This window comes from Hipposideros armiger, unplaced genomic scaffold (assembly GCF_001890085.2).
Source record: "Hipposideros armiger isolate ML-2016 unplaced genomic scaffold, ASM189008v1 scaffold_511, whole genome shotgun sequence".
Classification (NCBI taxonomy): domain Eukaryota; kingdom Metazoa; phylum Chordata; class Mammalia; order Chiroptera; family Hipposideridae; genus Hipposideros; species Hipposideros armiger.
In genome coordinates this window covers 898,877-926,221 of record NW_017731861.1, presented here as the reverse complement: position 1 = coordinate 926,221, position 27,345 = coordinate 898,877, and the positions used below count along the sequence as shown (strand labels likewise).

The following is a 27,345-nucleotide window of genomic DNA, read 5'->3' as shown; positions in this document are numbered from 1 at the left end:
TCCCGGTGCCCTCTCAGGGCCTCAGATCCACTTCCCCCAGCCCATGAGAGGCTTGGCCTAGGAAGTCGGGGAGGACTCCTTGGAGGGTACAGGCAAGTCTACCATCAAGCAGCCTCGCTGATGGCCAGCTCAGTGGTTTGGACCCTGAAGGCCGTGGTTCTCAGAGCACAGGCTGGCCTGAGGGGACGCCACTACGAGCCTATAAGCAGGAGCAAGACGCTTTCTCCTAAGGGAGAGGTGGGGCAGAGGGTGGATGAACTGTGGGGAGCACTGGCGCCCCGTAATTGCTCTGCTGTGAGAACGCTGATAATTTGTCATCTTGGCCTGGCTCCCTCCCCTCCCTTCTCTCTTCTCCCCCTTCCCCAGCCAGCAGCCTTCTGGGCTGCCTCCCCCCAGCCAGCTGGTGTGTGCTCAGAAAATCCAAACTCATTTCCATGTGAGTGGAGGGGGATATAATTAAGAAGGCCCTCTTTATTATGTTGAGGTAGTTTCCTTCTATTGCTAATTTGTTCAGTGTTTTTTATCTTGAAAGAATGTTGAATATTGTCAATTTCTTTCCTACATTGAGATGCTCATGTGTTTTTGCCCTTCATTTTGTTGATAAGGTGTATTATATTGATTGATTTTCATATGGTGTACCATCCTTGCTTTGCAGGAATAAATCCCACTTGATCTTGTGTGTAATTCTTTTAATAAGTTGCTGATTTTGTTAGTATTTTGTTGAGGATTTTTGCATCGATGTTCATAAGTGATATTGGTGTGTAGTTTTCCTTTCTCATAGTGTCTTTGTCTGGCTTTGGTATTAGGGTAATCCTGTCCTTGTAAAATGAGTTAGAAAGTGTTCCCTCCTCTTCAATTTTTTGGAAAAGTTTGAAAAGGATTGGTACTACTTTAAAAATGTGGTTGAATTCACCAGTGAAACCATCAGGTCTAGTGATTTTCTTTGTTGGGTAGATTTTTTATTACTAATGAAATCACCTTACTAGTTATAGGTCTATTCAGATATTCTATTTCTCTGTGATTTATTTAGTCTTGGTAGGTTTTGTATTTCTAGGAATTTGTCCATTTAATCTAGGTTATCCAATTTGGAATGCAATTGTTCAAAATACTGTCTTAGAACTCTTTATTTCTGTACAACTGGTAGTTATGTCCCCACTTTCGTTTTATTTTATTTTATTTATTTATTTATTTATTTATTTATTTATTTATTTAGCTGAGCCATCCTGCCACCTGTTGGCAGCTCAGTGGCAGCTCAGCTCAGGCCGTGAATGTCTGTTTCTCAGAGCTTGCACTCTTGAGCGAGCTCTTTATCAACTGAGCCACTCGGCCCTTGTTTGCTTTTAGTAATTTCAGTCTTCTCTCTTTTTTCTTAGTCCATCTAGCTAAAGGTTTGTGAATTTTGTTGATCTTTTCAAGGAACCAACATTTGGGTTCATTGATTTTTTTCTATTGTTTTTCTCTTCTCTATTTTATTTATCTCCCTTCTGCTAGCTTTGGGTTTAATTTTTTTTCTAGTTCCTTAAGTTCCTTAGTTAACTTTAGTTAGGTTGTTGATTTGATATTTTTTAATTAAAGTATAGCTGACATACAATATTATATTAGTGTATATAGGTGTACAACATAGTGATTTGACATTATATACCTTACAAAATGATCGCTGCGATAAGTCTAGTAACCATCTATCCCATAATAACAAAGTTATGATATTATTGACTATATTCCCTCTGCTGTACATTACAACTCTGTGACTTATTTATTTTATAACTGGAAGTTTATGCCTCTTAATTCCCTTTACCTTTTCACCCATCCCCCACCCTCCTCCACTCTGGCAACCATCAGTTTGTTCTGAGTCTGTTTTGTTTGTTTTGATTTTTAAATTCCAAATATAAGTGAAATAATACAGGATTTGTCTTTCTCTGTCTGACTCATTTCACTTAACGCAATACCCTCTAGGTCCATCTATGTTGTTGCAAATTGCAAAATTTCATTCTTTTTTTAAGGCTGAGCAATATTCCGTCGTATATATGTACCACATTTTCTTTATCCACTCATCTATCAATGGACACTTGGGTTCCTTCCATATCTTGGGTATTGTAACTAATGCTGCAGTGAATGGAGGAGTGCATATATCTTTTTGAATTAGTGTTATCATTTTTTTTTTCAGATAAATACCCAGAAGTGGAATTGCTGGGTTGTATGGTAGTTATATTGTTAATTTTTTGAGGAACTTCCACACTGCTTTTTATAAATGTCTGCACCATTTTATATTCCCATCAACAATGCACAAGGGTTGCCTTTTCTTCATGTCCTTGTCATCACTTATTTGTTGTCTTTTGATAATAACCATCTGACAAGTATGAAGGGATATCTCATTGTGGTTTTGATTGCATTTCTCTGATGATTAGTGATGTTGAGCATCTTTTCATGGTCTGTTGGCCATCTGTATGTCTTCTTTGGAGAAGTGTCTGTTCAGGTCCTCTGCCCATTTTTTAATTGTATTTTTTTTATGTTTTGCAGTATGAATTCTGCATATATTTTGGGTGTTTTTATCAAATATATCATTTGCAAATATCATCTCCCATTCAGTAGGTTGCCTTTTCGTTTTGTTCATGGTTACCTTCACTGTGCAAAACTTTTTAGTTTTATGTATTCCCGTTTGTTTATTTTTGCTTCTGTTGCCCTTGCCCAAAGAGATTTTTTTTTTTTTATAGCTGAGTTACCCTGCCACCTGTTGGCAGCTCAGCTCGGGCCGGGAATCGAACCAGCAATCCTGATGCTCACAGCTCGCACTCTTGAGCAAGAGATTTGTTTTTTAATGTAAAAATTTATAGCTCTAAATTTTCCCTTTAGCATCACTTTTGCTGCATCCCATAAGTTTTGGTATGTTGTATTTTTGTTTCATTTGTCTCTAAGTATTTTCTAATTTCCCTTGTGATTGTTTTCTTTCATCTGCTTGTTTGAAAGTTGTTTAATTTCCACAATTTTGTGCATTTTCTAGTTTTGTTTGTTATTGATTTCTAACTTCACCCCATTGTGGTTAGAGAAGATACTTTGTATGATATTTATTTTTAAAAATCTACCGAGAATTTGTGGCCTAACATACAGTTTATGCTGGGAAAATGTCCCATGTGCATTTGAGAAAAATATATATGCTGTTGTTATTGGGTCGAGTTTCTGTATATATCTATTAGTTGGTTTATTGTGTTTTTGCATTGATTAACCAAATTTGTTGGTTTATTATGTTAAGTCCTCTATTTCCTTACTCATATTTTGTATGGATGTGAAAGTCAGGTATTGAAGTCTCCAACTATTATTGTAGAGCTGTCTATTTCTCCCTTTTATTTATTTTTTTAAGGTTTAAACAGCAGTTTTATTGCAAAAATGCAAGAGAAAAAGCACCAAAGCTCTCTGCAGATCCGCAGAGAGGGGGGATTCAAACGAAAAGCCCCCTTCTCCCTTTAATTTTGTCAACTTTTCTTACATTTTGATGGTCTGTCATTAGATGACAATGGTAATTATATGTTCTTGTTGTTTGACCCTTTTATTAATTTATAATGTTTTTCTTTGTCTCTTGTAAACTTTTTTTTTTCAATTTAAAGCCTTTTTATCTGATATTAGTATAGCCATGCCTGTTCCCTTTAGGTTTCTATTTGCATGCATTGTTTTTCCATCCTTTCACTTTAAATCTATTTGTGTCTTTGAACCTAAAATGGATCTCTTGTAGACAGCCTATGGGTGGATCATGTGTTTTTAATGATTCTATCAATTTCTGATTGGAGAGTTTAACTCATTTACATTTAAAGTAATTACTGATAATGAGAGGCTTGTCATTTTGTTGTTTTTATATCCCTTATAACTTTTATTCTCCCTCAGTTACTGCTTTATTGTTTTCTGTTTAGTTGATTTTTTTGTAGTGAAGCATTTAAATTCTTTCTCATTTCCTTTAAAAATATTCTGTAGCTATTTTCTTTGTGGTTACTACAGGGATTACATTTAACATTCTAAAGTTATAATGCTCTAGCTTGAATTTGTAGCATCTTAGCTTCAGTAACATACAAAAACTCTGCTCCTTTACAGCTCCTTCCCCACCTCTTTGTTCATGTCATGAGTTTACATCATTATACATTCTGTGCTCCAAAATATAAATCTTTTAAATGCATTAGTCTCTTAAATCATGTAGATAACAACAGGTAAGTTACAAACCAAAGTTACAATAATACTAGTTTTTAACCTAATGAGTTATAAAAATTAAGTGTCTTAAATTATGTGGAAAACAAAAAGTGGAGTTACAACTATTGTTACTATAATGCTAGCTTTTATAATCGCCCATGTATTAAGCTTTACAGAGATCTTTATTTTTTCACATGGCTTCATGTTATTATCTAGTAACCTGTTAGCATTTCCTAAAGGGCAGGTCTAGGGATAACAAACTCTCTTGGAATGTCTTAATTTCTTCCTCACTTTTTTTTTTTTTAATTGGTGAATTGGGGGAGGGAAACAGTGTTGGGGAATTGGGGAGGGGGACAAGCCAAGTTGTTATTTTTCAATCTTAGTTGTGGAGGGCGCCAGTTGCTATCTGGCTGCCCATTGGCAGCTCGTGGCCTCTAAGCTCAAGGTGCCAATTTCAGTCTTAGTTGCAGATAGGCGTAGGCACCATCCCATGTGGGAGTTGAACCCAGCAGCCTTGTTGTTAAGAGTGCATGCTCTATCCACTGAACCATCCAGGCGGCAGCTCAGCTCAAGGTGCTGAGTTCAGTCTTAGTTGTGAGCAGGCAAAGCCCACCATTGAACAGGCTGTCTGGTTGTTAGGAGCATGTGCTCTCATCAGCTGAGCCCTCCTGCCACCTGTTGGGGAGCTCAGCAACAGCTCAGCTTGGGTGCAGCGTCACTGGCCCATGTGGGAATCGAACTGGCGGCCCTGTTGCTCAGAGCTTGCGCTCTTAAGCTAACTCTTAACCAACTAAGCACCTTGGCCAGTGCTCTTTCTCACTTTTGAAGGACAGTTTTACTGAATATAGGATTCTTGGTTGACAGCTTTTTACTTTTAGCACTTTGAATATATTGGTCCCCTGCCTTCTGGCCTCCAAAGTTTCTGATGAGAAATCTGCTGATAATCTTATTACGTATCTTTAGCTTGCGATGAGTTGTTTCTCTCTTAGTGTTTTGAAAATTCCTTCTTTATCTTTCAGTTTTGAAAATTTGATTATAACACATCTTGTTGTGGGTCTCTTTGAGATAATCTTATTTGGAGTTAGTTGAGCTTCTTGGATGTTTGTATTCATTTATTTCAGCAAATTTGGGACGTTTTCAGCTGTTGTATCTTCAAATATTCTCTCTGCCCCTTTCTCTCTCCTCTTCTGGGTGTCCCATAATGTGTATGTAGTTCTTAATGGTGCCACAAGTCCCTTAGGCTCTGTTTGTTTTTCTTCAATCTCTTTTCTTTTTGTTCATTGGCGTTGATAGGTTGTCTCTTTGCCAATGCTTAACCTGAAGCATAAGATTAACATCTTTCCATTATCCTATTTTCAAGTTTGTTGATTCTTTTGCACCCTCAAATCTGCCTTTGAATCCCTATAGTGATTTTTCCCCGCCTTTTCAGTTATTGTACTTTTGAGCTCCAGAATTTCTCTTGGGTTTCTTTTTTAGGTTTTCTATCTCTTTATTGATACTTCTGTTTTCATCATATATTGTTTTCTTGATTTTCTCTACATATTCCTCAGTTCTTTGAACATTTTTGACAGTTGTTTTAATGTCTTTGTCTAGTAAATCTGCCTCCAGGTCTTTTTCAGGGAGTTTCTGTTGATTTATTTTTTTCCTTTGAATGGGCCATACATTCCTGTTTTTATTATATATGCCTCGTGATTTTTTTTTTGTTGTTGAAATCTGGACATTTGAATCTAATAATGTGGCATCACTTCAAATCAGATTCTCCCTCTTCCCTATCATTGGCTGTTTTTCTGTTATTTTTATTTTTTATTCTTGTAGATTGTCTCTTTGCCAATGTTTAACCTGAAGTGTAAGATTAAAATCTTCTCAGTTCTGGGGCCGGCCGAGTGGCGCGTTGGTTAAGAGCTGGCTTGGGACACCAGCTCTGAGCAGCAGGGCCCTGGTTCGGATTCCACGAGGGCCAGTGACACTGCCCTCTACAGCTAAGATCGTAAACAACAGCTCAACCTGGAGGTGGGCTGCCGTGAGTCACTGGCGATGGCATAGGCTGCAGCCCCTGCTGCAGTGTGCTGCCATAAGCTACTGTGTGTGGCCAGCAGACAGTGTGAGCTGGCAAGAGCCGCTGTGAACGGCCGTCCAGAGGCTGGCGACCGATCTACTTCACCTGGGAAGAGTGCAATGATAATAACAACATGGGCCAGTGAAGCAACGTCCTCCACAACTAGACTGAAGAACAAAGGACAGCAACTTGTCTGTTCCCCTCCCTCAATTCCCCAATAAAAAAAATCTTTAAAAAAAAAATCTTCTCAGTTCTGGGCTGGCCGAGTGGTGCATTAGTTAGAAGTTGGCTTGGGACGCCAGCTCTGAGCAGCAGGACTGAAGTTCGGATCCCACATGAGGGCCAGTGATGCTGTGCCCTCTACAGCTAAGATGGTGAACAACAGCTCAACCTGGAGCTGGGCTGCTGTGAGTTGCTGGTGATGGTGTAGGCTGCAGTGGGGCTGGCTGACAGTTGGCGTGAGCTTTCTAGAGCTGCCATGAGCGGCCATCCAATGGCCAGCGAGCAACTGCCTCACCCGGAAAGAGCGCAATGATAATACCAACAGTTGCTGTCCTTTTGTTCTTCAGTCTAGTGGAGGATGTCGCTTCAATGGCCCATGTTGGTATTGTCATTGCGCTCTTCCCAGGTGAGGCAGTTGCTCGCCGGCCATTGGGCGGCAGCTCACGGCAGCTCTTGGCAGCTCACGCTGGCTGCTGGCTACTCACGGTAGCTTATGGCAGCCCACTGCAGCAGAGGCTGCAGCCTACAGCCGTCGCCGGCAACTCACGGCAGCCCAGCTCCAGGTCAAGCTGTTGTTCACCATCTTAGCTGCAGAGGGCAGTGTCACTGGCCCTCACGTGGGATCCGAACCTGAGCCCTGCTGCTCAGAGCTGGTGTCCCAAGCCAGCTCTTAACCAACACGCCACTCGGCTGACCCTCCCCAATAAAATCTTTAAAAAAAAAAATCTTTTCAGTTCTTTTCCAAGCCTGTGCCTTTCCTTCAGCATACATGGTCACTTTCTAATTTTCCCTATATATCCAGTTGCTTTTAAATGTCATAGTCTTTAATGTCTGGCTCCCAAGACTGGGGGAAAAAGAAAAAATCAAAGAGGGAAGGAAAGGGTGCTGGCTTTTAAAGTCCTCTGAAAGTCAGTCACTTCAGCCAGAAGCTGAAGGACTTGCAAGAATGGGGGTGGTGCAAAAACAATGGCTGTCCTCCTTTGTCTGTACTTGTGTGATCAGAAGAAACAATTAGTGATCAGAACACAGATCCCCAGTACTGTAGCACAGTACTTGTAGCTGCAATCCAGCAAGCTGTGTGCAGGCTGCAGCTGGAATACATGCACAGCTGCCGGCCAAGGGGATGTGTAGGGGATGGGTAGCTGCTACTGTGCTAAGAGCTGAAATTCACTGATATTAACTGAAATTTGCTGCCTAACCTTCCTTGTTGAACTTGCAAGCCTTTAATACGCTTCAGAGTTCATAACGGTTACATCAGACAAATTCAGCCAGTGCAATTGTCTAGTTGCAGAAAAATTCCTGGGTCTTCTTACTTTGCCATCTTCCTGAAATCCCCCACACCTCCTTTTACAAGCTCAGGAAAAACTAATTGCATGCAAAAATGAACAACAGAAACAAAAGAAAGTCAAATCTCATATAAGGTTATTAGAAAAAGAGAATAAAGAGCAGAATTACATTTCTATAGACAATAAAAGCATAAGAATAAGACACGAGCAAGAAACATAAAACTATAATCATCTATTTCAAAATGAACTAAAAGATTTTAAGAAAATGGTATAAGACTTGAAAGCACAACATCAATTAGAACTAGGAAAACTCAGAAATGAGGTGACAGAACTCAGGATAGAATATTACAAATAACAGGAAAAAAAACCAAAATAAAGTCTTAACCAAAAGGAACACAAGAAGGAATAAATACAACAAATAATGGTAGAGGAGAAATATAAGGTGAAAAGGAGGAACATTTTTTGAAGTTTTAAAACTTTGTAAAAACTAGTTTCAGGTGTACAAAACAACATAGTGATTAGACATTTATATACCTCACATAGTGATAACCCTACTAAGTCTATTACCCACCTGACAACATACATAGTTATGACTATGCAGAGTCTCTATGTTGTAGTTTATATCCCCGTGACTATTTTAAATAGTTGATGTTCAATATTATTTTTTATGTTTCAGGAGCATAGTGTATTAGTTAGACATTTATATAATTTATGAAGTGATCCCCCTGATGAGTCTAGTACTCATCTGATACTATACATAGTTTTTGCAATATTATTGACTATATTCCCCATACTGTACTGTACACCACCGTGACTATTTTGTGACTACCAATTTGTATTTGTTAATCCCTTCACCTTTCTCACCCAGCCTCCTAAATCCCCTCCCATTTAGTAACCATAAGTTTGTTCTCTGTATCTATGAATCTGTTTCTGTTTTGTTTGTTCATTTATTTCGCTCTTTAGATTCCACATATAAGTGAGATCATACAGTATTTGTCTTTCTCAGTCTGACATTTCTTTTTTTTTAAAGATTTTTATTGGGGAATTGGGGGAGGGGAACAGACAAGTTTCTGTCCTTTTGGTCTTCAGTCTAGTTGTGGAGGACGTTGCTTCACTGGCCCATGTTGGTATTATCATTGTGCTCTTCCCAGGAGAGGCAGATCAGTCGCCGGCTTCTGGATGGCCGCTCAGGGCAGCTGCTGGCCACTCACGCTGGCTGCCAGTTACCCATGGTAGCTTATGGCAGCCCACTGCAGCCTACGCCGTCACCGGCGACCCACAGCAGCCCAGCTCCAGGTCGAGCTGTTGTTCAGCATCTTAGCTGTAGAGGGCAGTGTCACTGGCCCTCATATGTGGGATCCAAACCGGGGCCCTCAGGCGTCCCAAGCCAGTTCTTAACCATCGCGCCACTCAGCCGGCCCTCAGTCTGACATTTCACTTAGCATGATACCCTCTAGGTCCATCCATGTTGTTGCACAGGAGGAACATCTTAAAGATAAAAAAGAAATAAAGAGAGAAATTTGAGAAAAAGTGAAAAATATTAAAAAGAGACAATTAAGTTCCAACATATGGCTAACAAGAGTACCCTTAAGAAGCAAACCAAAACAAGAGAACACAAAAGCTTTCCTGAAACAAAAAAGAATTGAACCTGTATTTTGAAAGGGCATACTACATGCCTGAGACTACTGAATTAGAACAAACAACACCAAGGCATAATCTGGCAAAATTACGAGACCTCATTAAAAAAAAAATTGGGGGTAATTAGGCAAATAAAGCAGGTAACTTGTAAGGGGAAAAAAATTAGGTTTTGATCATCAGAAGAAAATGAAAACAATCTCAAGGAAAGAAAATCTGAGCCAAGGATTTTATATTTAAAAAACTGATTTTCAAGTGTAAAGACCACAAACTGCTTTTAATATGAAAACTTTTTAAGGAAATATTCTAGCCCTTCCTGAGGAATCTAGTAGAGAATGGGTTTCAAAAAACTAGTGGTGAGCATTAAACACAGGATTCTTGGAGAATTAAAAGGGTTAAAAAGAAGAAAAGTAGTAGGTATAGATTCAGATAATGTGTAATATATCCATTAAAATGGAGAGTAGAAGGGGTAGAATGAGAAGAGTATGAAAACAATTTAAATTCTTCTCAATAGTTATACTGGTGATGGAAGTATTAGTATTGTTATTCTGGAGAATGTTGTGTAGTTAATGTGGAATAAAGTAAATGAGTACTTATGGAATTTTCAAATTCTGTCATTGCCTATGTTCTTCAGAACTAAGATTCTCAGTGTGGAAGAAAGGAAATGAACATGTAAATAGCAAAGGTTACATAAACCCCTGAATTTGAAGTAGCAGTATAAATTATCTCTATTTCTATCTCTATGGTTAAAAATATAAGTATTTATATAGATCGAGATCTCTCCCTAGCTTGTCCACTAAAGCAGCTTAGAAATCATGATCAATCCAGTAGCAACAAGCATCTTTACTGCTCAGATTGTGGCCTTGAAATACAATTTCCCACTAAAAACCATGTGAGCTTCTTGAAGAAATGGCTCATTCTTGTGTCTGGGGCAAGAAATGTAAAAGATGATCCTGGAACACTCGTCATGCCAGATGGCAAGGAAACGTATAGGGTTATATGAGGTGTGATAAAAAAAAAATACGGTGAATGTTAAAAAAAATTTATTACAGTAAAAGACACATTGTCATTAATCCCCCTCAAAATACTCCCCCTGGCTTCAAACACACTTATCCCGTCGTGTTTGTCACTTTCTGAAGCAGTTCTGGAAGTTCTCTTTCGGGAGTGTCTTTAGTTGTGCTGTCGTGGCTGCCTCGATGTCCTGAATCATTTTAACTGTGGGAAAGAGCCAGAAGTCACACGGTGCCAGATACGGTGAATAAGGGCACACAGTAATGTTTTTATTTGACAGAAACTGCCGTATACCAGAAGTGATGTGTGACATGGAGTGTTGTCATGATAAAGGATGATTTACAGCACATTTTAAAACACGCCTTCTCTCAACTGTAGCTCACACCCAACTGACTGCACCAAAGTTGAAACTTGTCACACATTGTTACTAAGGTTTGATGCACCGCTTCCCATATTGAAGATCACTGCCTTTCCATTGGATGGCACTCAGCAGCAGCAGTCATCATAGTTTTTTATCACAACTGAAAGGCTCCGTGTCACACATCGCTTCTGGTATGGCAATTTATGTTATGTTAAAACATTATGGTGTGGGCTGGCCGAGTGGCTCAGTTGCTTAAGAATTAGCTTAAGAGCGCGAGCTCTGAGCAACAGGGCTGCTGGTTTGATTCCCACATGGGCCAGTGACGCTGCACCCAACCTGAGCTACTGCTGAGCTGCCAACAGGTGGCAGGAGGGCTCAGCTGATGAGAGCACATGCTCCTAACAACAAGACTGCCTGCTTGATGGTGGGCTATGCCTGTCCGCAACTAAGACTGAACTCGGCACCTTGAGCTGAGCTGCCGCCTGGGTGGTTCAGTGGATAGAGCATGCGCTCTTAACAACAAGGCTGCTGGGTTCAGCTCCTGCATGGGATGGCGCCTATGCCCATCCGCAACTAAGACTGAAATCGGCACCTTGAGCTTAGAGGCCACGAGCTGCCAACGGGCAGCCAGATGGTGACTGGCACCCTCCACAACTAAGATTGAAGAACAACAACTTGGCTGGTCCCCTTGCCTGATTCTCCACTATTGTTCCCCTCCCCCAGTTCCCCAATTAATAAAAAACAAAACAAAACATTACGATGTGTCCTCATCCACCTTATTCACTGGATCTGGGACCATGTGACTTCTGGCTCTTCCTGAAAGCCAAACTGAACATGAAAGGTAAACGTTTTGAATCGATTCATTTTGAATTGTTAGTTTCAATTTCTGAGGGGCCCAATGCTTTTGGTGTTAAAACAAAAATCTCCACACAAGGTTTCCAGGGCCACTAATCTCTCTGGAGAGGTTTTTATTGGCTTTCAAAATCACTGCTTTGTTTCCAATTATCCCTTCATTTCTGGTACCTGAGGGTTTCTCATTTTTCCTGAGACCAGTTATATGATTTTTAATACATGTATTATTTTATACATTTGTTTGTAGCAGAAGTATTTACAGATGATTTTTATTTGCTATCTCGTTAGATCCAGGTATCCACATATTAATTTTACAAACAGAAGAAGTTATTTTAAAAATATGCATTCTTATAATTTGTTTTCCAGGAGTTACTTATTGGCCTGAATAATCTCTTGAAGTTTTCGTGAATAACAGTTCACCACTGTCTCTTAGAGAGTTGGTGAGAGTATCAATGTTTTCAAATGTGGACTGGCTAAAGAACAGGGACTGGACACTTTCCTTCTTACCACTTCTCTGGTCATCCATCTTTGTCTTGTGTCCAGGGTTCTAATTTTTTGTAGAATCTGACCCTTGCTTCAGAGCACAGCACCTACTTGGTAACATGGTGCTTAAAGGACCTATTTGATACTGAGTTATTCCTTCATTCATTTGCTCATTTAGTCATTTATCATTACAATGTTTCTGAACATTGTAATGTTCAGAATGTTTCTGAACATTGTAATGATTCAGAATTTAGGCTTACCTCCTCTCCTGGGAGCAACAAGCTATAGTAAGACAGCCACATATGATAGATAGTTTTGACCTGAATTATTCACTCAAAACATTATTTATTGCTCACCTACTATGTGCATGGCTCTGGTCAACTGCTGAAGATAAAGTGGAGTACAAGATAGTTATTGTCCATTCTCCTATGGCGATTATAATAAAATCAATCAAAACAAGAAATTCATGAGCACCTAGTATTTCAGATCCACTTTAAGGAAAATGAAATGAAGACAGGGTCCCTACTTTCTTCAATATTGAACAGTTTAACAAAACACTAAGCTATGTGGTTCAGGTTGCAAATACCTTAGTAGATAGGAGAGGAGGGAGCCTGAAGAGGGCTGGATAGTTAGGATTTCTGAAGAGGGTATACCTGAAGGTTAGTACGATGGGGAAGGGGTGCTTTGAAGACAGCCATGAAGAAACTAGACTTGAGCCTGAAGGAGTGCCAGCTGTTGTGAAACTCTCCACATAATATAACAACAGCAGAGGGGTGACTGGCCTCCGGTGTTAGGCCCTCTGAGACCCTGCAGTTTGTCTGCTCTCCTCAGCCAAGCTATCCTGCTCAGGTGCTGCCTTAGTCCCAGGTCGTACCCTGGGATGTTCCAGAATTTTTACTTTTGCACACAGAGGATCAGACTTTAGCTGCTATGATCAACCTCATTATTTTCTTATATTAACTTGTTTTGTCTTTCTTTCCTTGAACTAATTGAGTAGAGTTCAATCAGAAGTAGCCCCTCTTCAACATTTTAGCTAATCCTAACTTCTGTGCAAACATAATCCAATTCTAACCAGGCAGTTAAAATATGTAGTTGCTCTGCGAGGGCTCAGTGAAAATTCCCCTCCCCAAACTGATTCTATGAATGACTGTTACACAAGCCCCACCACCCGACTTATAACTCCCCTCAATGAGCCCTTTTATGGAGGGAGTCATCCTTTGGTTCCTGATCTGTTCCCACGGGTAAGTTCTCCGTGAGAAGTCTGTGGCGAGGAGCACAAGAGGCTGGCTTCACCCGAGGGCACCCGATTTCATGATGAGGAGTGCAAAGAACCATTGGGGCGCGTCTGAAAAAGCCGCTAGGGAAAGGGCCCTCAAGGACAGCAGGGTCGGAGCCGGGAGGGATCGGGGTCAGCGATCTGGCCAAGGGCCCCCGCAGCCTGTGTTCCCACCCGGCGTGACCGACCGACCGACTCTGCATGCTTCCCAGGACGGCGCGGAGTCAGGGCCGTACATGCCAAACCAGGCCTCCCTCTCGCGACTCGAGTCGCGAACACCTATAAGAAATAGGGCTCTCGGGCGAGAGTCCCGAGTCCGAAGCGCGGAGAAGCTCAAAAGCCCCACAAACCACGCCCTCCCAGGAACCGGAAGTTTGCAGCTAGCGCCACTTACCGGCCGATTATTTATTAGGGGCGGGGAACAGCAACTCCCAGAATGCAGCGCGGAGCTTCCGGTTTCCGGCAAGAGGACAGGAGTGAGTGTTTACGCCGGCGGCTCTGCGGCCGGGTTCCTTCCGCGGGACGGGTGAGGGCGCTGGGCCCTGGGCTCCGCGGGCTCGACTTGTGTCGACTACTTAGCTGGTCCCATGGGAGTAATGGGGTCGTCGCCAAAAAGATAGTGTCCCTCCCCACTACTAGCGGTCTGTGGCCTTGGGCTAGTGACTTCACCTTTCTGAGCCTCGGTTCCATGGTCTGTAATATGCGGATGATAATGCCGGCCTTAGGAAACGATTGTGAGGGTTAAATGAGATGTGGTATATTAAAAGACCTGCTCTTTCCCCTGTCATGAACCCGGGGATGGGCGCTACCTTGAGGATGGCTAGGGTCTGTTGAGCAGCTCTAAAGCTCACCTTTTCTATCTTCATCCCTATTAGAGGCCTCTTTGGAAACAAGGGCTTGGTTATAACAACTGCGTGTCTTGTCGTACAGGATTCTTCCACCCTCAGAATTTCTGATTCATTTTCTGGGCACCCATATGTGCCAGACACTGGGAACAAAGACAAAACATTCCAGTCTTTGCTTTCAAGGGCCCCCAAGAATGAGATGGGGTGAGATAGGAAAACAGTTATTTGTAACCCTTTGCCCTGAAGAAATGCTGGAACAACAAAGGAAAGGGAGGGAACCATAGGCATTTGCTAAATTTTGCTAAGAGGCCAATGAGGGAAGAGGAATTACAGGCAGAGTTAGATGAGCAGAGCTGAAGAGGGGGATGCTTTGTTTTTAATGGAGGCTTAGTGGGGGTGAACTTAAGTATTGGGGAGGGTGGGACAGGGTTCTTTTGGCAGGAAGGCTAGCAGAGGGAATAGACGTGAATGTATTTGCAAGCCAGGTTATGGAGTTTATACTTTTTCGTAGGTGGTTTGGAGTTGTTGGAGGAGTTCTAAGCAGAGAACTGACTTGATCAGATCTGTGTTTTAAAATGATGAGTTGGGTGGCAGCATGGATGTTTGGTAGGGAAAGTCAAGAGTCAGGAAACTTGTTATAACGCTTTTGTAATAGTTCAGGCAAGAGTTGATGAAGAAAATCAGAAATGAAGAGTGTACATAACGGAGAGGGGTGGATGATCTCATTTACTTCACAACGTTCTTATTAGGTGGGATGGTGTTTTTATGTCTACTTTATTATTTTTTATTAAAGATTTTTATTAAAATGTGGCTAACATACTATATTAGTTTCAGGTGTACATCATAGTCACTCAACAGCACCCACCTGACACTAACAGAGTTATCACCATACTTATGTCTACTTTAAAGATGGGGAAACTGAGACCTAGAGAGCTGAAGTTCCTTCCTGTCCATCATTGGATGAGTAAAGACAGGACCCCAGATTCTAGTTCTGGCCTGATGCTGCATCCCATGTTTTTCCAGCAGTGTCACACTGAAATCATTCAACCTCTTGGTGGGGTGGTGGTTGAGTAGGGTGGCGACGACCTATCCTTTAACCACCGAAGCTCTGTTTCTTTACAGGGAGAAAGAGAGAGCGCGAAAGAGAGAGGATGTCTCTCTCAGATTGGCACCTGGCGGTGAAACTGGCTGACCAGCCACTAGCCCCAAAGTCTATTCTTCGGTTGCCAGAGACAGAGCTGGGAGAATACTCACTGGGGGGCTATAGTATTTCATTTCTGAAGCAGCTCATTGCTGGCAAACTCCAGGAGTCAGTTCCAGACCCTGAGCTGATTGGTGAGTCTCTGTGGACTGGAGATGGGCTGTTGCTCTCATCTCTTTTTGGGGAGGATACTTCTGGAATTACTTATGGAAGGGTAAATTAAGAATTTTGGATTTGTTGCCTCATAATGTTAACACTGCAGGGAAGTGAGTATTGCTGGGTCAAAAGCAACACAAATCGTATAAAACTATGTATTGGTTGCCATTGCCATTTCAGTTGTGCATTACATTGAACTGCTTTATCACAAAGTTTCTTAACTGTGACATTATTCAATTCTTTTTCTGAAAGAGCAAGAATTTGGGGTGGGATAGGAAAGGAGGAGCTGGTCTGGGAAAGCCCCCCAAGTATATGGCATTTTGAGGTGGGTCTTATGGCATGATTAAATGGATTGTTGGGTGGTTGGTTGGTTGGTTGGTTGGTTAGAGGGAAGGCAGTAAAAAAAGGAAAGGAAGATGGCAAGGCATTCTAGGTGGAGGAAGAAGGAATTATTGTAAATATAACAAATTATATTATAAAGGTAATTTATAATAGCTAAGGCATCCAACTGACAAAAAGTGTGCTTTCAGTCATAGAAACACTGAGTTCATCCTTTCTTGTCATTGTATTTTCCCATTTAAATTGAGCAGTCTCCACAATGTTAAGCTCTAGAGCTTTCTTGTACATAAGATTCTGTATTTTATGAGTTAGTACTTGCTAATGGTTGTTACTCAAATGTATATATTAAATAAGAGTACTTTTTAAAGCATGTATTATCCTGGTGTGGACTTAACCCCTGGTCGTTCGCAAAAGATGAAAGCATTCACAGATACTACAAAGTGGGAGAGCAAAGGAAGTTTTTATTAAAGTTAGGGCAAAGAGAATGCCCATGGCAATGTCCAAACATGACGGCTGCCACGGGTTGTAAGGAGAGAAACACCGTCATGGGTGGGGGGTCGCAGGGGCAGAGTCCAGGGTCTGAGAGTGGACAGCTGCCCCTAACTTCAGGTTAGCTTTTTCTTATATAGGAAAGGGGGAGTCCGTTAGGCAGGCCTGGGAGCTGACCTCGCTTCATGAGGTCTGGTCTGTTAGAACACAATGTTATCTCCAGACTGAGGCTCGGCCATCACTGCCTGGGACTATTCATCACCAGTAAAAACTGCAAGAAGTTGTAAATTGGATTCCGATGTCCAGGCACCTGAGGCTTGAGAAATTGCTCTTTCCCAGGTTGGGATGTTGTTAATTAACGAGGTATGGGTAGTCTTGAGAAAGGGAACAAACAGAGCTCTTCAGTTAATCAGTGGGAGGAGAAACAAAGAGAAAACAGATGAATATCGGGATGGATCAGACTGCAAACAAACAGTCTAATTACAGGTGGCTAGATAGCGAGCTGTGGGGTGAGTCAAACTGCAAACTAGCTATGTCTAATTATGTTATTGATTTACTGAATTTCACCCTTACATGTATCATTCTCCAGCCATCTGTCCAATCTAAATAAGGTTCCTAGGGGACAGAAACCATCTAAATTGTTTTGAGGAGCAAAATATAAATAGACAGTTCTTTCTTTTTAGATCTGATCTACTGTGGCCGGAAGCTGAAAGATGACCAGACCCTTGACTTCTATGGCATTCAACCTGGATCCACAGTTTATGTTCTGCGCAAGTCCTGGCCTGAGCCTGATCAAAAACCAGGTGAGTGAGGGTGGCCCTGAGTCAGACAGGCAGAGCTTCGGTAGTACCTATAAGGGAAGGGCCTGTGGGTTTTTGAGGCACAGACCTGGGTGAGTGGGACAAGGTGGTTTACTGAAATGGTAATAGAGGAGATCTTTATTATTTACTGGGTTAGACCACACTGATAAGCAATGTAATTTTGATCTTCTTGCTGTCAACACCACGAAGGGATGGGTGTTTTTCCCCTCTACTTTTTAAGTTCATTATCCACTGTTTTAGTGGGGTGGGAAGTGTATGTCTGTTTAAACTCCTTTAGGTTACCAGTTTATTTCTCAGTGAACTTTGTATCTTCTTGTTAGTCTCATTAGAAAAAAAAAGCTGCAAACTCCTTGGCGTCCTCTAATGCTGTAGTTTGTTCTCGTTGCAAACTTTCTGGCGAACTGCCTCAGGTGGTGACTTGTTCAGTCAGCTCATTCCTCCTGCTCTACTGGTGATTGATTGTCCTGGAGCTTGAAAGTATTTGAAAAGGATTAAAGTAGCTCTTGGAGAAACCATACAAAGCCTCAAATGCCTTTTGGATTTATTAGTAAAAGGTGCTGCTTGGAATTCATAACGTAAGTTTTGCATTTGTGTTTTAAAAGCCTCCCAAAGGATAAAGCTAGGCTATATAAAAGAGATTAGCTTTGTCAAACTGGCAGTTTGACATTTTTATAATGTTCATGATTACTTTGACTGATTATCAACTTGCAATGTATCCTCTTTTCAATTCTAAACATAAAGGACAAAAAGATCTTTTGTATGCTGATGAGAAGTGAGAAAGAGAAACCCCGATATCCAGGGGTTGGCCTGGCCCTCAGCTAGGCCTTGGAACATGCACAATTTCACAGATCACCATCTACAAAGCCGCTCAGAGACCATAATGAATCAAGACAAAAACAGGAGCCCTCTCATTTCTGCACAGAGAAAAAAACGCTGAACATTGTCCAAACCACAAGAAAGACTAAGTGTTCCTCTTTCCTGGCTATTATGAGTGCTGCTTCTTTCCAGTTACACCTTTGTCTTGCTCTAGTTGTTTTTCCTTCTAGATAGGAATTATTAAGATACCCACCTCCACTTCTTGACAGTATCCAATCCAAAGCAAAACCCCGCTTCCTTAAACTTCCCCCCAAATCACCCAGCTGAAGCCCAAATCCTATAATAAATCTTTTCTAACATCCTCTTATTGAGATGCCCCACTGAATCTGGGGTGTGCATTCTCCTTGGTAAGGAGCAGGAAATCCAACTTGTGCTATTGCAAGTGAGCCCCTCTGGTCTTTGGCTGGAGGGCAGCAACAGAAGGAAAGTAACATTTGTGGCTTCTTCCAGCCAGATTGTTTCTCCTTGATATCTCATTTAGTCATCAGAGTGGCCCTGCAGGATAGGCAACAACATTAGCATTTTATAGATGAAGAAAAAGAGGGTTAGAAAGGTATTTATTCAAGGTCACCTACCACCTACTTAGAAAATGAACACGAAGGCTGGGATATGAATCCAGGTTTTCCTGGCTCAAGAGCCCTTGTTTTTTTCACTGGGCTGGCTGCCTCCAACTTCCAAAGGGTGAGATTAGCTCAGAGATGTTATAGAGACAACAATAACTCCTAGCTGATAATCGGCTTAAGATATTAAGAATCCTTTTCCTCCTCTCTTCTGCCTGGATATTTATTTTTGAAACAAATGGATGTTTTATTGGGAGGTAGAAATAAACTGAGATATTTTAACCTTGAGTGCTCTTCCAAAGGAAGCGCACTTCTTGACCTCACACTAGATTGGCACCTGTAGAAGGAGAATCTGTCAGACCTTCTCTTTGCACCTGGATCCTTGGTGGTTCTCCGTGGAGCATTACAAATCCCTTCATGTCTCCCTAAGCCTGCGATTTCACAGGGGTGTGTACCCCAAGCTCCAGCCACAAAAAAACACTTGCTGTTCCTTCAAAGCCCCTCATTTTATTCTTCCATGCCTTTACACATGTTCTCGCATAAGCTTCTCTCCCTGGTAAACATCTGCTCTCCCTTAAACACCTCAGATGGTCTCCCCTGGGAGACAGCTCTGTGTCCTAACTGTCCCTTTCAGTAATGGCTCTCTGCCTCTTGTTCCTCTTGCTCAGCTGGGGCCCATGGCTCTGCTGAGGTCCTTAGTAAGGTATTTTGTAATTGTGTGGTTTATGTTTGATCTAGTCTTGTTTCTCCGATGTCTGTCCTAAGAGTTCCTTGATGTCAGGGAATCCATTTTTTACGTTCCCATGCCTTGCCCAAAACCAGGCACGGAGTAAATGCTTAGTACATGTTTGTTGACTGAATAAATTAGGTAATTTGCTTAAGATAAATATTTTTCAGGAGACAACCCTCATAATTAGAACTGTAGGTAAGGATGTGGTTCCATACGGAACTGCAGGGGTGCCATTCCATTAGCTTTGGGAATGGAGCCCCTGGAGTTGGGCAGCACAGTCAACATCATCACAAGTAGCCGTCCTAGGTGAGGGTACCCACACTTTTAAAAGTGTGACCCAGGGGGAACTTCCTGCCTACTCACCCTTCTTTTACCCACATTTCTTCTCCTGTGAAATGGGCTGATGTCCTAAGTAGGAAAGCAACGAAGTCAAACTAAGACAACTGCTAAACTTTCCCATATGTGTGAATCATAGTGTCCAAAGATAAAAAAGGAACTTTGAGTCTCATCGAAGCACTTGCTACCAAGCATGTGATGAAAGTTTGTTAAGAACCCTAAAGTACAGTGTGTGGTTTGTTTTTTGGGGGGGAGGGGGGCCTCTTGTATTTTTTTATTATTATTATTCAAAATAATATTAAGGAAGCCTGAAAGAAAATATCAAAGAGAAAACAATTCTTCCGGATCCTGTTGCCCTACCAGGTGGTGGTCTTTCCCTTGTCCTGTGCAGCCCTGGACCACATGGGCACTGATGCGTTTTGTGTAGTTTTACTAGAGAACGTGCATCCAACTTTGTGTTCTGTTTCTCTTAACATACTGTGGTAGCGTAGCGCCATACTTTTCAGATGCTCACAGCACTTAGTATTTTAAATTACTGCATAAAAATCTACTGAGTTGGTTGTATGTGCCTTCTTTTCAAATGTAAGAAGTCTAGAATACCTGCAATGGGATGTTGACAAGAGCGGTCTCTTTCATGTGGTAAGATTCCCCTCAGCTGGAACTTGACTTTGATTATCTACTGAAGGTGCTTAAGAATGCAGTTTTCACATCTGTATCATAAAGGGGTTTCACTTTCTTAGAGTGATGAGGGAGGGGAACCTGCAGACGAAGCTGCCCCTGGACACATGCTGATATTCTGCGTCTGTGTGAGGGGCAGGGCTCCGGGGTAACCGAGTGTCTTGTCCTCAGAGCCCGTGGACAAAGTGGCCGCCCTGAGGGAGTTCCGGGTCCTGCACACTGCCCTGCACAGCAGCTCCTCCTACAGGGAGGCGGTGAGTGTGTGCTGTGGGCCCTGCCCGAGATTCTTGCCAGGTCTGCAAGAGAGACTGTGAATGCTGGAGAGTGGTGTAGAGTGAGAGCTGGGAGCCCGTTGCCATGGCTACCAGGAGTTCCTCAGGGAGTTTTTGTCATGTCTGTTGGTCTCAGTAGAGCCCTGTCGTCCCCCAAAGAGGCTGTATCAGCTAGGTATTGTTGATTTTTCTCTAATGATAATGATACAACCTCCTGATATTGACCTCACAGAATGAATATGTTTACAGTCAAAGGGTCCACACACATGTTTCTGCTGGGCCTCATTCTTTAAATTTGGCTGAGCTGCCTGCCCACCACTCCTTACCTGGATTTCCTCACTGGGAAATGCACTGATGTCTTTCTATAGGAGAGTTGATAAGCAAAATTAACACAGCTGCGAACTTCCCAATATACAGAGGGTGCCAAAAAAATGTATACATATTTTAAGAAAGGAAAACACTATTAAAATTGTAATGCTCAATATATACCAATAACAAAAGATGAATACAAGTCACATTTGACTTCTGCAATTACAAGAGATGCTCAAAGTGGTTACCATCAGTGTCCAGACACTTCTGATTACGGCGAACTACTGCTTGAGCAATGCTGACCATCTCTTAAAGAGTGTATACATTTGTGTGGCACCCCCGGTTTATGAATATGAAATGATAATTGTACGGAGATTGAAAACGACTTTTGGGACCTAGAGAAACCTTTGTTATTGGCTTGTAATGAGAGCTTTTATTTTGGAAGCATTAGAACTGTAAATGGGGGCAGGACCAGAGATTTAAGGCTTACTGTGATATTGCTTTTTTTTTTTTTGCTTTAATTGTTTGTTTCCCCTCCAGTAAGCCCTGATCTCAGAGAAGAAAGAGATTCATCTGCTTCCCGGGGCTGTTGTCACATTGTGGTGGTGCACGTGTAGGCACTTAGAGGGGGACGTACTTGAGCAGAATTTGGGTACTTGCTGAGTGGATTGAGCTGCTTGGATAGTCAGCCCTCCCCATTTCTCTTGCAGGTCTTTAAGATGCTCAGCAATAAGGAATCTTTGGATCAGATCATTGTGGCTACCCCAGGCCTCAGTAGTGACCCCATTGCTCTCGGTAAGTGCAGGACTGAACTGAAGGAAATAGGAGTCATTGGAGAAGGAGAATCCAGAAGCAGGCAATCCTAGAGACTGACCACCTTTTGGGGGATCACTGGTCTTGTAGGGGAGGGGAGAGCCAAGATGTGTTCCATGTACCCAGCCCTCCAAGAGCTGAAAAAATCATGGCCTAACAAGCATCATAAATGAGACTGAGGATGTCTGATGAGGGCAGTGGTTAGCCCAAACCACAACAATCAGGGAAGACCTCCTGCACACTTTGATGGATAAGGGAAGAGCCCAGAGATGGAGGGAAAGAGGCTGGCATGCTGGTACACAGTATGTGACTTACTTGCAGGGGAAAATGATGGGCAGGGTCAAAATGGAGAGCACACAGTTGTGCTGTTTGGTGCTTTGTTTCCTCTGCTTTTCACATAGGGCTGCTTTGTGGTCCTGTGTCCCTGTTGAGCCAGTTGCTCTGAGGCCTAAAGCTTAGCTCTTTTCCCTCCTGGATGTGGCTAGATTTCCAGTCTCTGAGGTGAGCCCTGTTTTCCTTAGGGGTTCTCCAGGACAAGGACCTCTTCTCTGTCTTTGCTGACCCCAACATGCTTGATACGTAAGTATGCCCATCTTATTAAAGGGTAACCTATCTCTCCTCCTGTGGTCAGGCTAGAAGCCTGATTGTCACCCTGGGTTCTTCTCTTGGAGCCCAGGCCCTGTCTTTTCCAAGTCTACCTTTTAAATATGTCAGGAGGTGAGAAAGAACAGGGTGCTGTGGGGGAACAACAAGCCCAAGGGCAGCGGCATGTGGAGCTGTGGAGAGGAAGCAGGGCCTGAGTGAGGTGGCCTTGCATGCCCAGCTCAGCTTCGCTCCCATTCAGTGGCCATGAAGGAGCCTTGGAAGGATGTGAAGCTGGGGAAGGAAGCAGGTGTATAGATCCGTATTGATTAGAGTTGGAAGAGACAGCAGAGGTTATATATCTTATTTTGCATGTCAAGAAGACAGTTGGCCCCCTGGGAAGAGAAGGGACCTGTCATAGATGGTCCCGAAGTAGTGATGGAGGCGAGACCAGACTGACCCCTGAGGCTTCTAGGTTGTCCTGTTCCATCACACCGAGGGGAAGGTGAGGCATCCTCAATAGATCCCAGCGGGGAAGGTCAGGCATCTGCCGTAGATCCCAGGGCAGAACAGCAGGAAGACAAAGCCAACTGGAGAGAGGTACTGAAGACTGAGGGAATTAAGGGCAGGCACAGGTAGCTTGATAGTTGTGAGGGGCACCTAGACTCCTGTCATGGTGAGGGTGCCCTTTCCTTATTGTTCACCCTTGGGTTTCTTTCTGACTCATCCCAGGTTGGTACCTGCTCACCCAGCCCTAGTCAATGCCATTGTCCTGGTCCTGCACTCGGTGGCAGGCAGCACTTCACTACCAGGGGCTGACTCCTCTTCCCGAAGCATGCCCTCCAGCTCGTACCGGGACATGCCAGGTGAGTCCCAAGGGAGCGTCATGCAGGTCCCCCAGGACCCGGCATGGCCCAGGAACAGCTTTACTCAACAGCTATGTATAACGCTGGCAGAGGGTATTCCTCGGAAACTCTCAGTTTGAGTCAGGGAGTGCATCTGTCCTGTAATTTTCCACGGGGAGAGAGGAAAATGTGAAATTGGAGAGTATCTGAGCTGAGATCCTGGAGCTCTGCCTGTGTCTTTCCGTTCTTCCTCCTGAAATCTGTTCTCTGTCCTCCAGGTGGCTTCCTGTTTGAGGGACTCTCTGATGAAGAGGACGACTTTCACCCAGTAAGCAGCCTGGCTGCCTGCCCTGTAGGGAACACGGTGCCAGGGATGCTTCCCTCCCAGGGACCTGGCGCGCCCAAGCTGGGAGGTGGGCACAGGCTGTGTCATACCGTTGCTTTCTGTACCTGGCAGCCAGGGAGTCTCCCCAAGAACTGTAGCTGGGGTGGGGGCGGGGTCACCTGGGTCCATCACAGGGCTACTTCCTTGACTCTGGGGCCTCCCTTCTCCAGAGCACCAGGTCCACGCCCTCTAGCAGCACCCCCAGCTCCCGCCCAGCATCCCTGGGGTACAGTGGAGCTGCCGGACCCAGGCCCATCACCCAGAGCGAGCTGGCCACTGCCCTGGCACTGGCCAGCACGCCGGAGAGCAGCTCTCACACGCCTACTCCTGGCACCCAGGTATGGAGACAGGGCTGGAAGAGGGAGGCCGGGCCCCAGGGGAGAAGCTCCCCAGATGAGGTGGGTTTGTCTTGCTGACCCTGGTGCTAGATCTGGTTTGAGCTGCCCTGCCTGGGCCCTGGTGGGTTTCTCACTGCGGCTGGGCAGGGACGACCCCCTCACCCCCTCACTTGCCTTTAGGGCTCAGAAGTCGGGGGTGTAGCACAGTCCTGATTGATTCCTGGTTCCAGCAGTTCAGGAGACCCTCCCCTCACATAATGCGCACTGCCTCATCCCCGACAGGGCCCAGCCCTCGCCAGCTTAAGTATTCCTGGTGATGGTCACTCCAGCTTCCAAGGCAGTGGCCCTCAGTGTTGGGGTCCTCGGCTAGGTGGGGGGCTCGATTCCATTTCCCTGGAGCTGAAGAGAAGGGAGCCATTTTGCCCACATAGCGAGGTTTTAGGTTCCTCTGTGTGGTTGTCTCACGCAGGCCCCTGTGGAAGGCAGCAGTCGGGCAGCCGGAGCCATTGTGGGGTGATGTGACAGCAGTGGGTGTGTGCTGGGAGACTGAGGGGGCTCTGCGGGTAGCCCTGACCACTGGTTTATCTCTAGGGCCATTCCTCAGGGACCTCACCAATGTCCTCCGGCATCCAGTCAGGGACGCCCATCACCAATGACCTCTTCAGCCAAGCCCTGCAGCATGCCCTGCAGGCCTCGGGGCAGCCCAGCCTTCAGGTCAGTCTTCCCACTCCTGGTATCCGTGCGGCTGGCCTGCTTACTCAGGATACGGGTCCTTTTTCTGCCCTGAGGGCTTACCAACGTGGCATGCTTCAGTCCAGGATCAGCAGAATGCTCCCAACAAGGGCAGCTGTCCCTGTGGCTCCCACTCCTGCACGCCGTGACCATGGCCTGACTCCACTGACTGCCTGGCTTGGGTACTAATGGCAGTTTGGCTCAGTTCATTCCGTGAGTGCTGAGCACTAAGCATGTATATGCGGGGCCTGGGGTAGAGAGAAGCCGTCCTCATCCCTGCCACAGAGGGGCATCATGCAGTCACTGAGCTGGGCCAGTGACAGGGCGAGAAGCCCTGCCCAGGCTCAAGTGAAGGGCCTAGGTCAGGCAAAACGTTTGTGCGGAAGGGGTGTTTGTGCTGATTGTCAAAGAATTCGTTAGAGGTTGTCCAGGCAGGGAAGGGGGTGATCGGGGTGGGGTGGGGTGTCCGGGCAGAGGCGTACCCTGGTTGAGCAAATGTGTGGAGGGACATGGGACATACTCAGAACTATAAGGCCCGAAGGAGTGTCCTCGTGGAGGAGATCCTGAGATGGAGCCAGAGAAAAGGAGCGCAGGAGCCTGAGTGTGAGGGCCTGGCGTGCCTGGGTAAGCAGATTAGACTTGACCCCACAGTCACTAGGGAGCCATGGGAGGTTCTAAGCAGGGAGAGTGGCACATCTGGTCACCTTAGCAGCTAAGGTAACCCAGGGATCAGGTTTGAGTGCGTCTCTGCGCACGGCTGTCTGCTTCGCTGTGTGTCCTTTGCTCCTCACAGGGAGCCTGAGAGGGAGCGTCATTTCTGGAACGTGTTTAGGGTCAGTGAGCCGGTGAGTGGTAGAGATGGGGTCAAGCCGTGTGGTTCTGTTTACCCCACGTGGCCCAGGTGGACAGTGAGGGGAATGGGAGCAGGGCCTGTGGACGGCTTCTCTTTTTTGCTCCTGTCTCTCTCCAGCTAGGAGGCTGTTCTCCCTGCCGTACGGCTCAGGAGCTTTCACTCGCCCCACCTGGCCTGTAGCCTGAGTCCGAGTTGGTTCGTGTGGTTTTTACAGCCATCCCCAGCCTCACCCTTGCCTGCCTGCCTGCCTGCCTCCCCGCTGCCTTCCTCTCCCACAGTGTGAGCACATGACTTTCCTTAAGTTGTGCACTTAGCTCCTTCATGAGATAGAGATATTAATGAAGGTTTGAATGTACTATAAGAAAATGTGGGTTAATTTCTTTAAACCCTTACAGGTGAGAAGGCCTCTTTTAGCTGAAAGTCAAAATCTGGGAGCAATTATATAATGAGTAATACATTTTGAGTTCATAAAAGTGAAAATTTATGCATACTAAACCAAACCAAACAAACCAAAAAAAACCAGTCAAAGTCTGCATGCTAACAACAACCTGGGAAAAATTCTGTAACATATCAGAGAACGGGAAAAAGGCCCCTGATGTAGAGGTTCTAGTAATTTAGGACCAACAACTCCATAGAAATCTGAACACAGGCCATGAACAGACAGGACCTTTCATGGAAAGGAAGTACAGATGGCCCCTCAGCCATGTGATTCCTCACAGTCCCATTTCTCGGAATTTATCCTTGAGATGTATACATGTGAAAAAAGTGAAGTGTACAGAGTCAGTTCCTGTAGCGTCCCAACAGCAAAAGATTGGAAATAGCCCAATTATGGGACATTTCAGGACATCCCAGGTTGGAATATTACATGGTTATTAAAAACGTCTTTAGTTATATACTGGCATAGCTAGATTCCAGGATGTACTGAGCATGTTAAAGAAAAGAAGAGGGAGGTGGATATAGACAGGAATAAGGAAAGGGTAAAGATAGGAGTACATGTGTGTGTCTCCTCAAAATAAAGTTGGTTATCTGGGGTGAGGGTGAGCGTGGATGAGAGGAAGACTTTCCACTATTTGTCATGCTAAAAAACAAAACTAATTTTAAAATGTATTCCCCTCACCCCTTTTGTGTGTATGTGGCTGTACATATAGCAGGAGAAAGAAAGTAATTTAATCGTTTAAACTTTAGATCTTGAGGAATATGTGGTTTTTCTTTTGATCCTAATGTTAAAAATGTCCTGTTTTTATTGGATAAACTTTTTTTTTTTTTAGCTGAGCCATCCTGCCACCTGTTGGTCGCTCAGCGGTAGCTCAGCTCGGGCCATGAATCGAACTGCTGTTGCTCAGAGCTCACACTCTTGAGTGAGCTCTTAACCAACTGAGCCACTTGGCCGGCCCTTGGATAAACTTTTAATTTGGTCTCTAAACCTCCTGCCTCTCTTGTAGTCTTTCTGGAAGCCCTGTGTTCTGTGGAGCTTCACATCTGTGACTTGCTGTAGGAACCCACCTTTTATCTCCCCTGAAAGGACAGAGCTAAACAAGTCTCCGTAGGATCTTAACTAACAGCTTCTGCCTGGTTCTGTCTTTCTGCAGAGCCAGTGGCAGCCCCAGTTGCAGCAGCTACGTGACATGGGCATTCAGGACGATGAGCTGAGCCTGCGGGCGCTGCAGGCCACTGGGGGGGACATCCAAGCGGCCCTGGAGCTCATCTTTGCCGGGGGAGCCCCGTGAACTCCCTGCTGCTCCCAAACTCCCAGCAGACTGCCAAGGCGGCAGCTCCAGGAGACACCTGAAGTTGTCCCATCTCCTCTTCCAATACATCTGCTGGTCGATCTCG

General features: G+C 44.2%; 1 protein-coding gene across 5 annotated transcripts; it reads left to right on the top strand.

Moving 5' to 3' along the window:
- UBL7 (ubiquitin like 7) lies at positions 1-27,345 on the top strand. Of its 5 annotated transcripts, none has more exons than XM_019667988.1 (11): positions 1-92; positions 15,320-15,532; positions 17,066-17,185; positions 20,555-20,637; positions 21,675-21,759; positions 22,299-22,356; positions 23,092-23,225; positions 23,483-23,532; positions 23,760-23,927; positions 24,519-24,641; positions 27,102-27,344. In XM_019667988.1, exons 2-11 carry the CDS (start codon positions 15,349-15,351, stop codon positions 27,237-27,239), a joined length of 1,143 nt encoding a protein of 380 aa, XP_019523533.1. In that variant the 5' UTR covers positions 1-92; positions 15,320-15,348; the 3' UTR covers positions 27,240-27,344. The 5 variants fall into 5 exon arrangements, with proteins under 5 accessions (XP_019523533.1, XP_019523531.1, XP_019523535.1 ...); XM_019667986.1 differs by lacking the exon at positions 1-92 and adding an exon at positions 13,776-13,828 and having other exon boundaries at positions 27,102-27,345; XM_019667990.1 differs by lacking the exons at positions 1-92; positions 27,102-27,344 and adding exons at positions 13,776-13,828; positions 25,630-26,819.

What these genes read in the sequence shown, in the direction of transcription:
- UBL7 (XM_019667986.1), top strand. Translation starts at nt 13,789, where the DNA reads ATGCAGCGCGGAGCTTCCGGTTTCCGGCAAGAGGACAGGA. An exon ending in TCCAGACCCTGAGCTGATTG is followed by an intron (nt 15,533 to 17,065) that starts GTGAGTCTCTGT and finishes CTTTCTTTTTAG; the next exon opens with ATCTGATCTACTGTGGCCGG. An exon ending in CGCCTACTCCTGGCACCCAG is followed by an intron (nt 23,928 to 24,518) that starts GTATGGAGACAG and finishes GTTTATCTCTAG; the next exon opens with GGCCATTCCTCAGGGACCTC.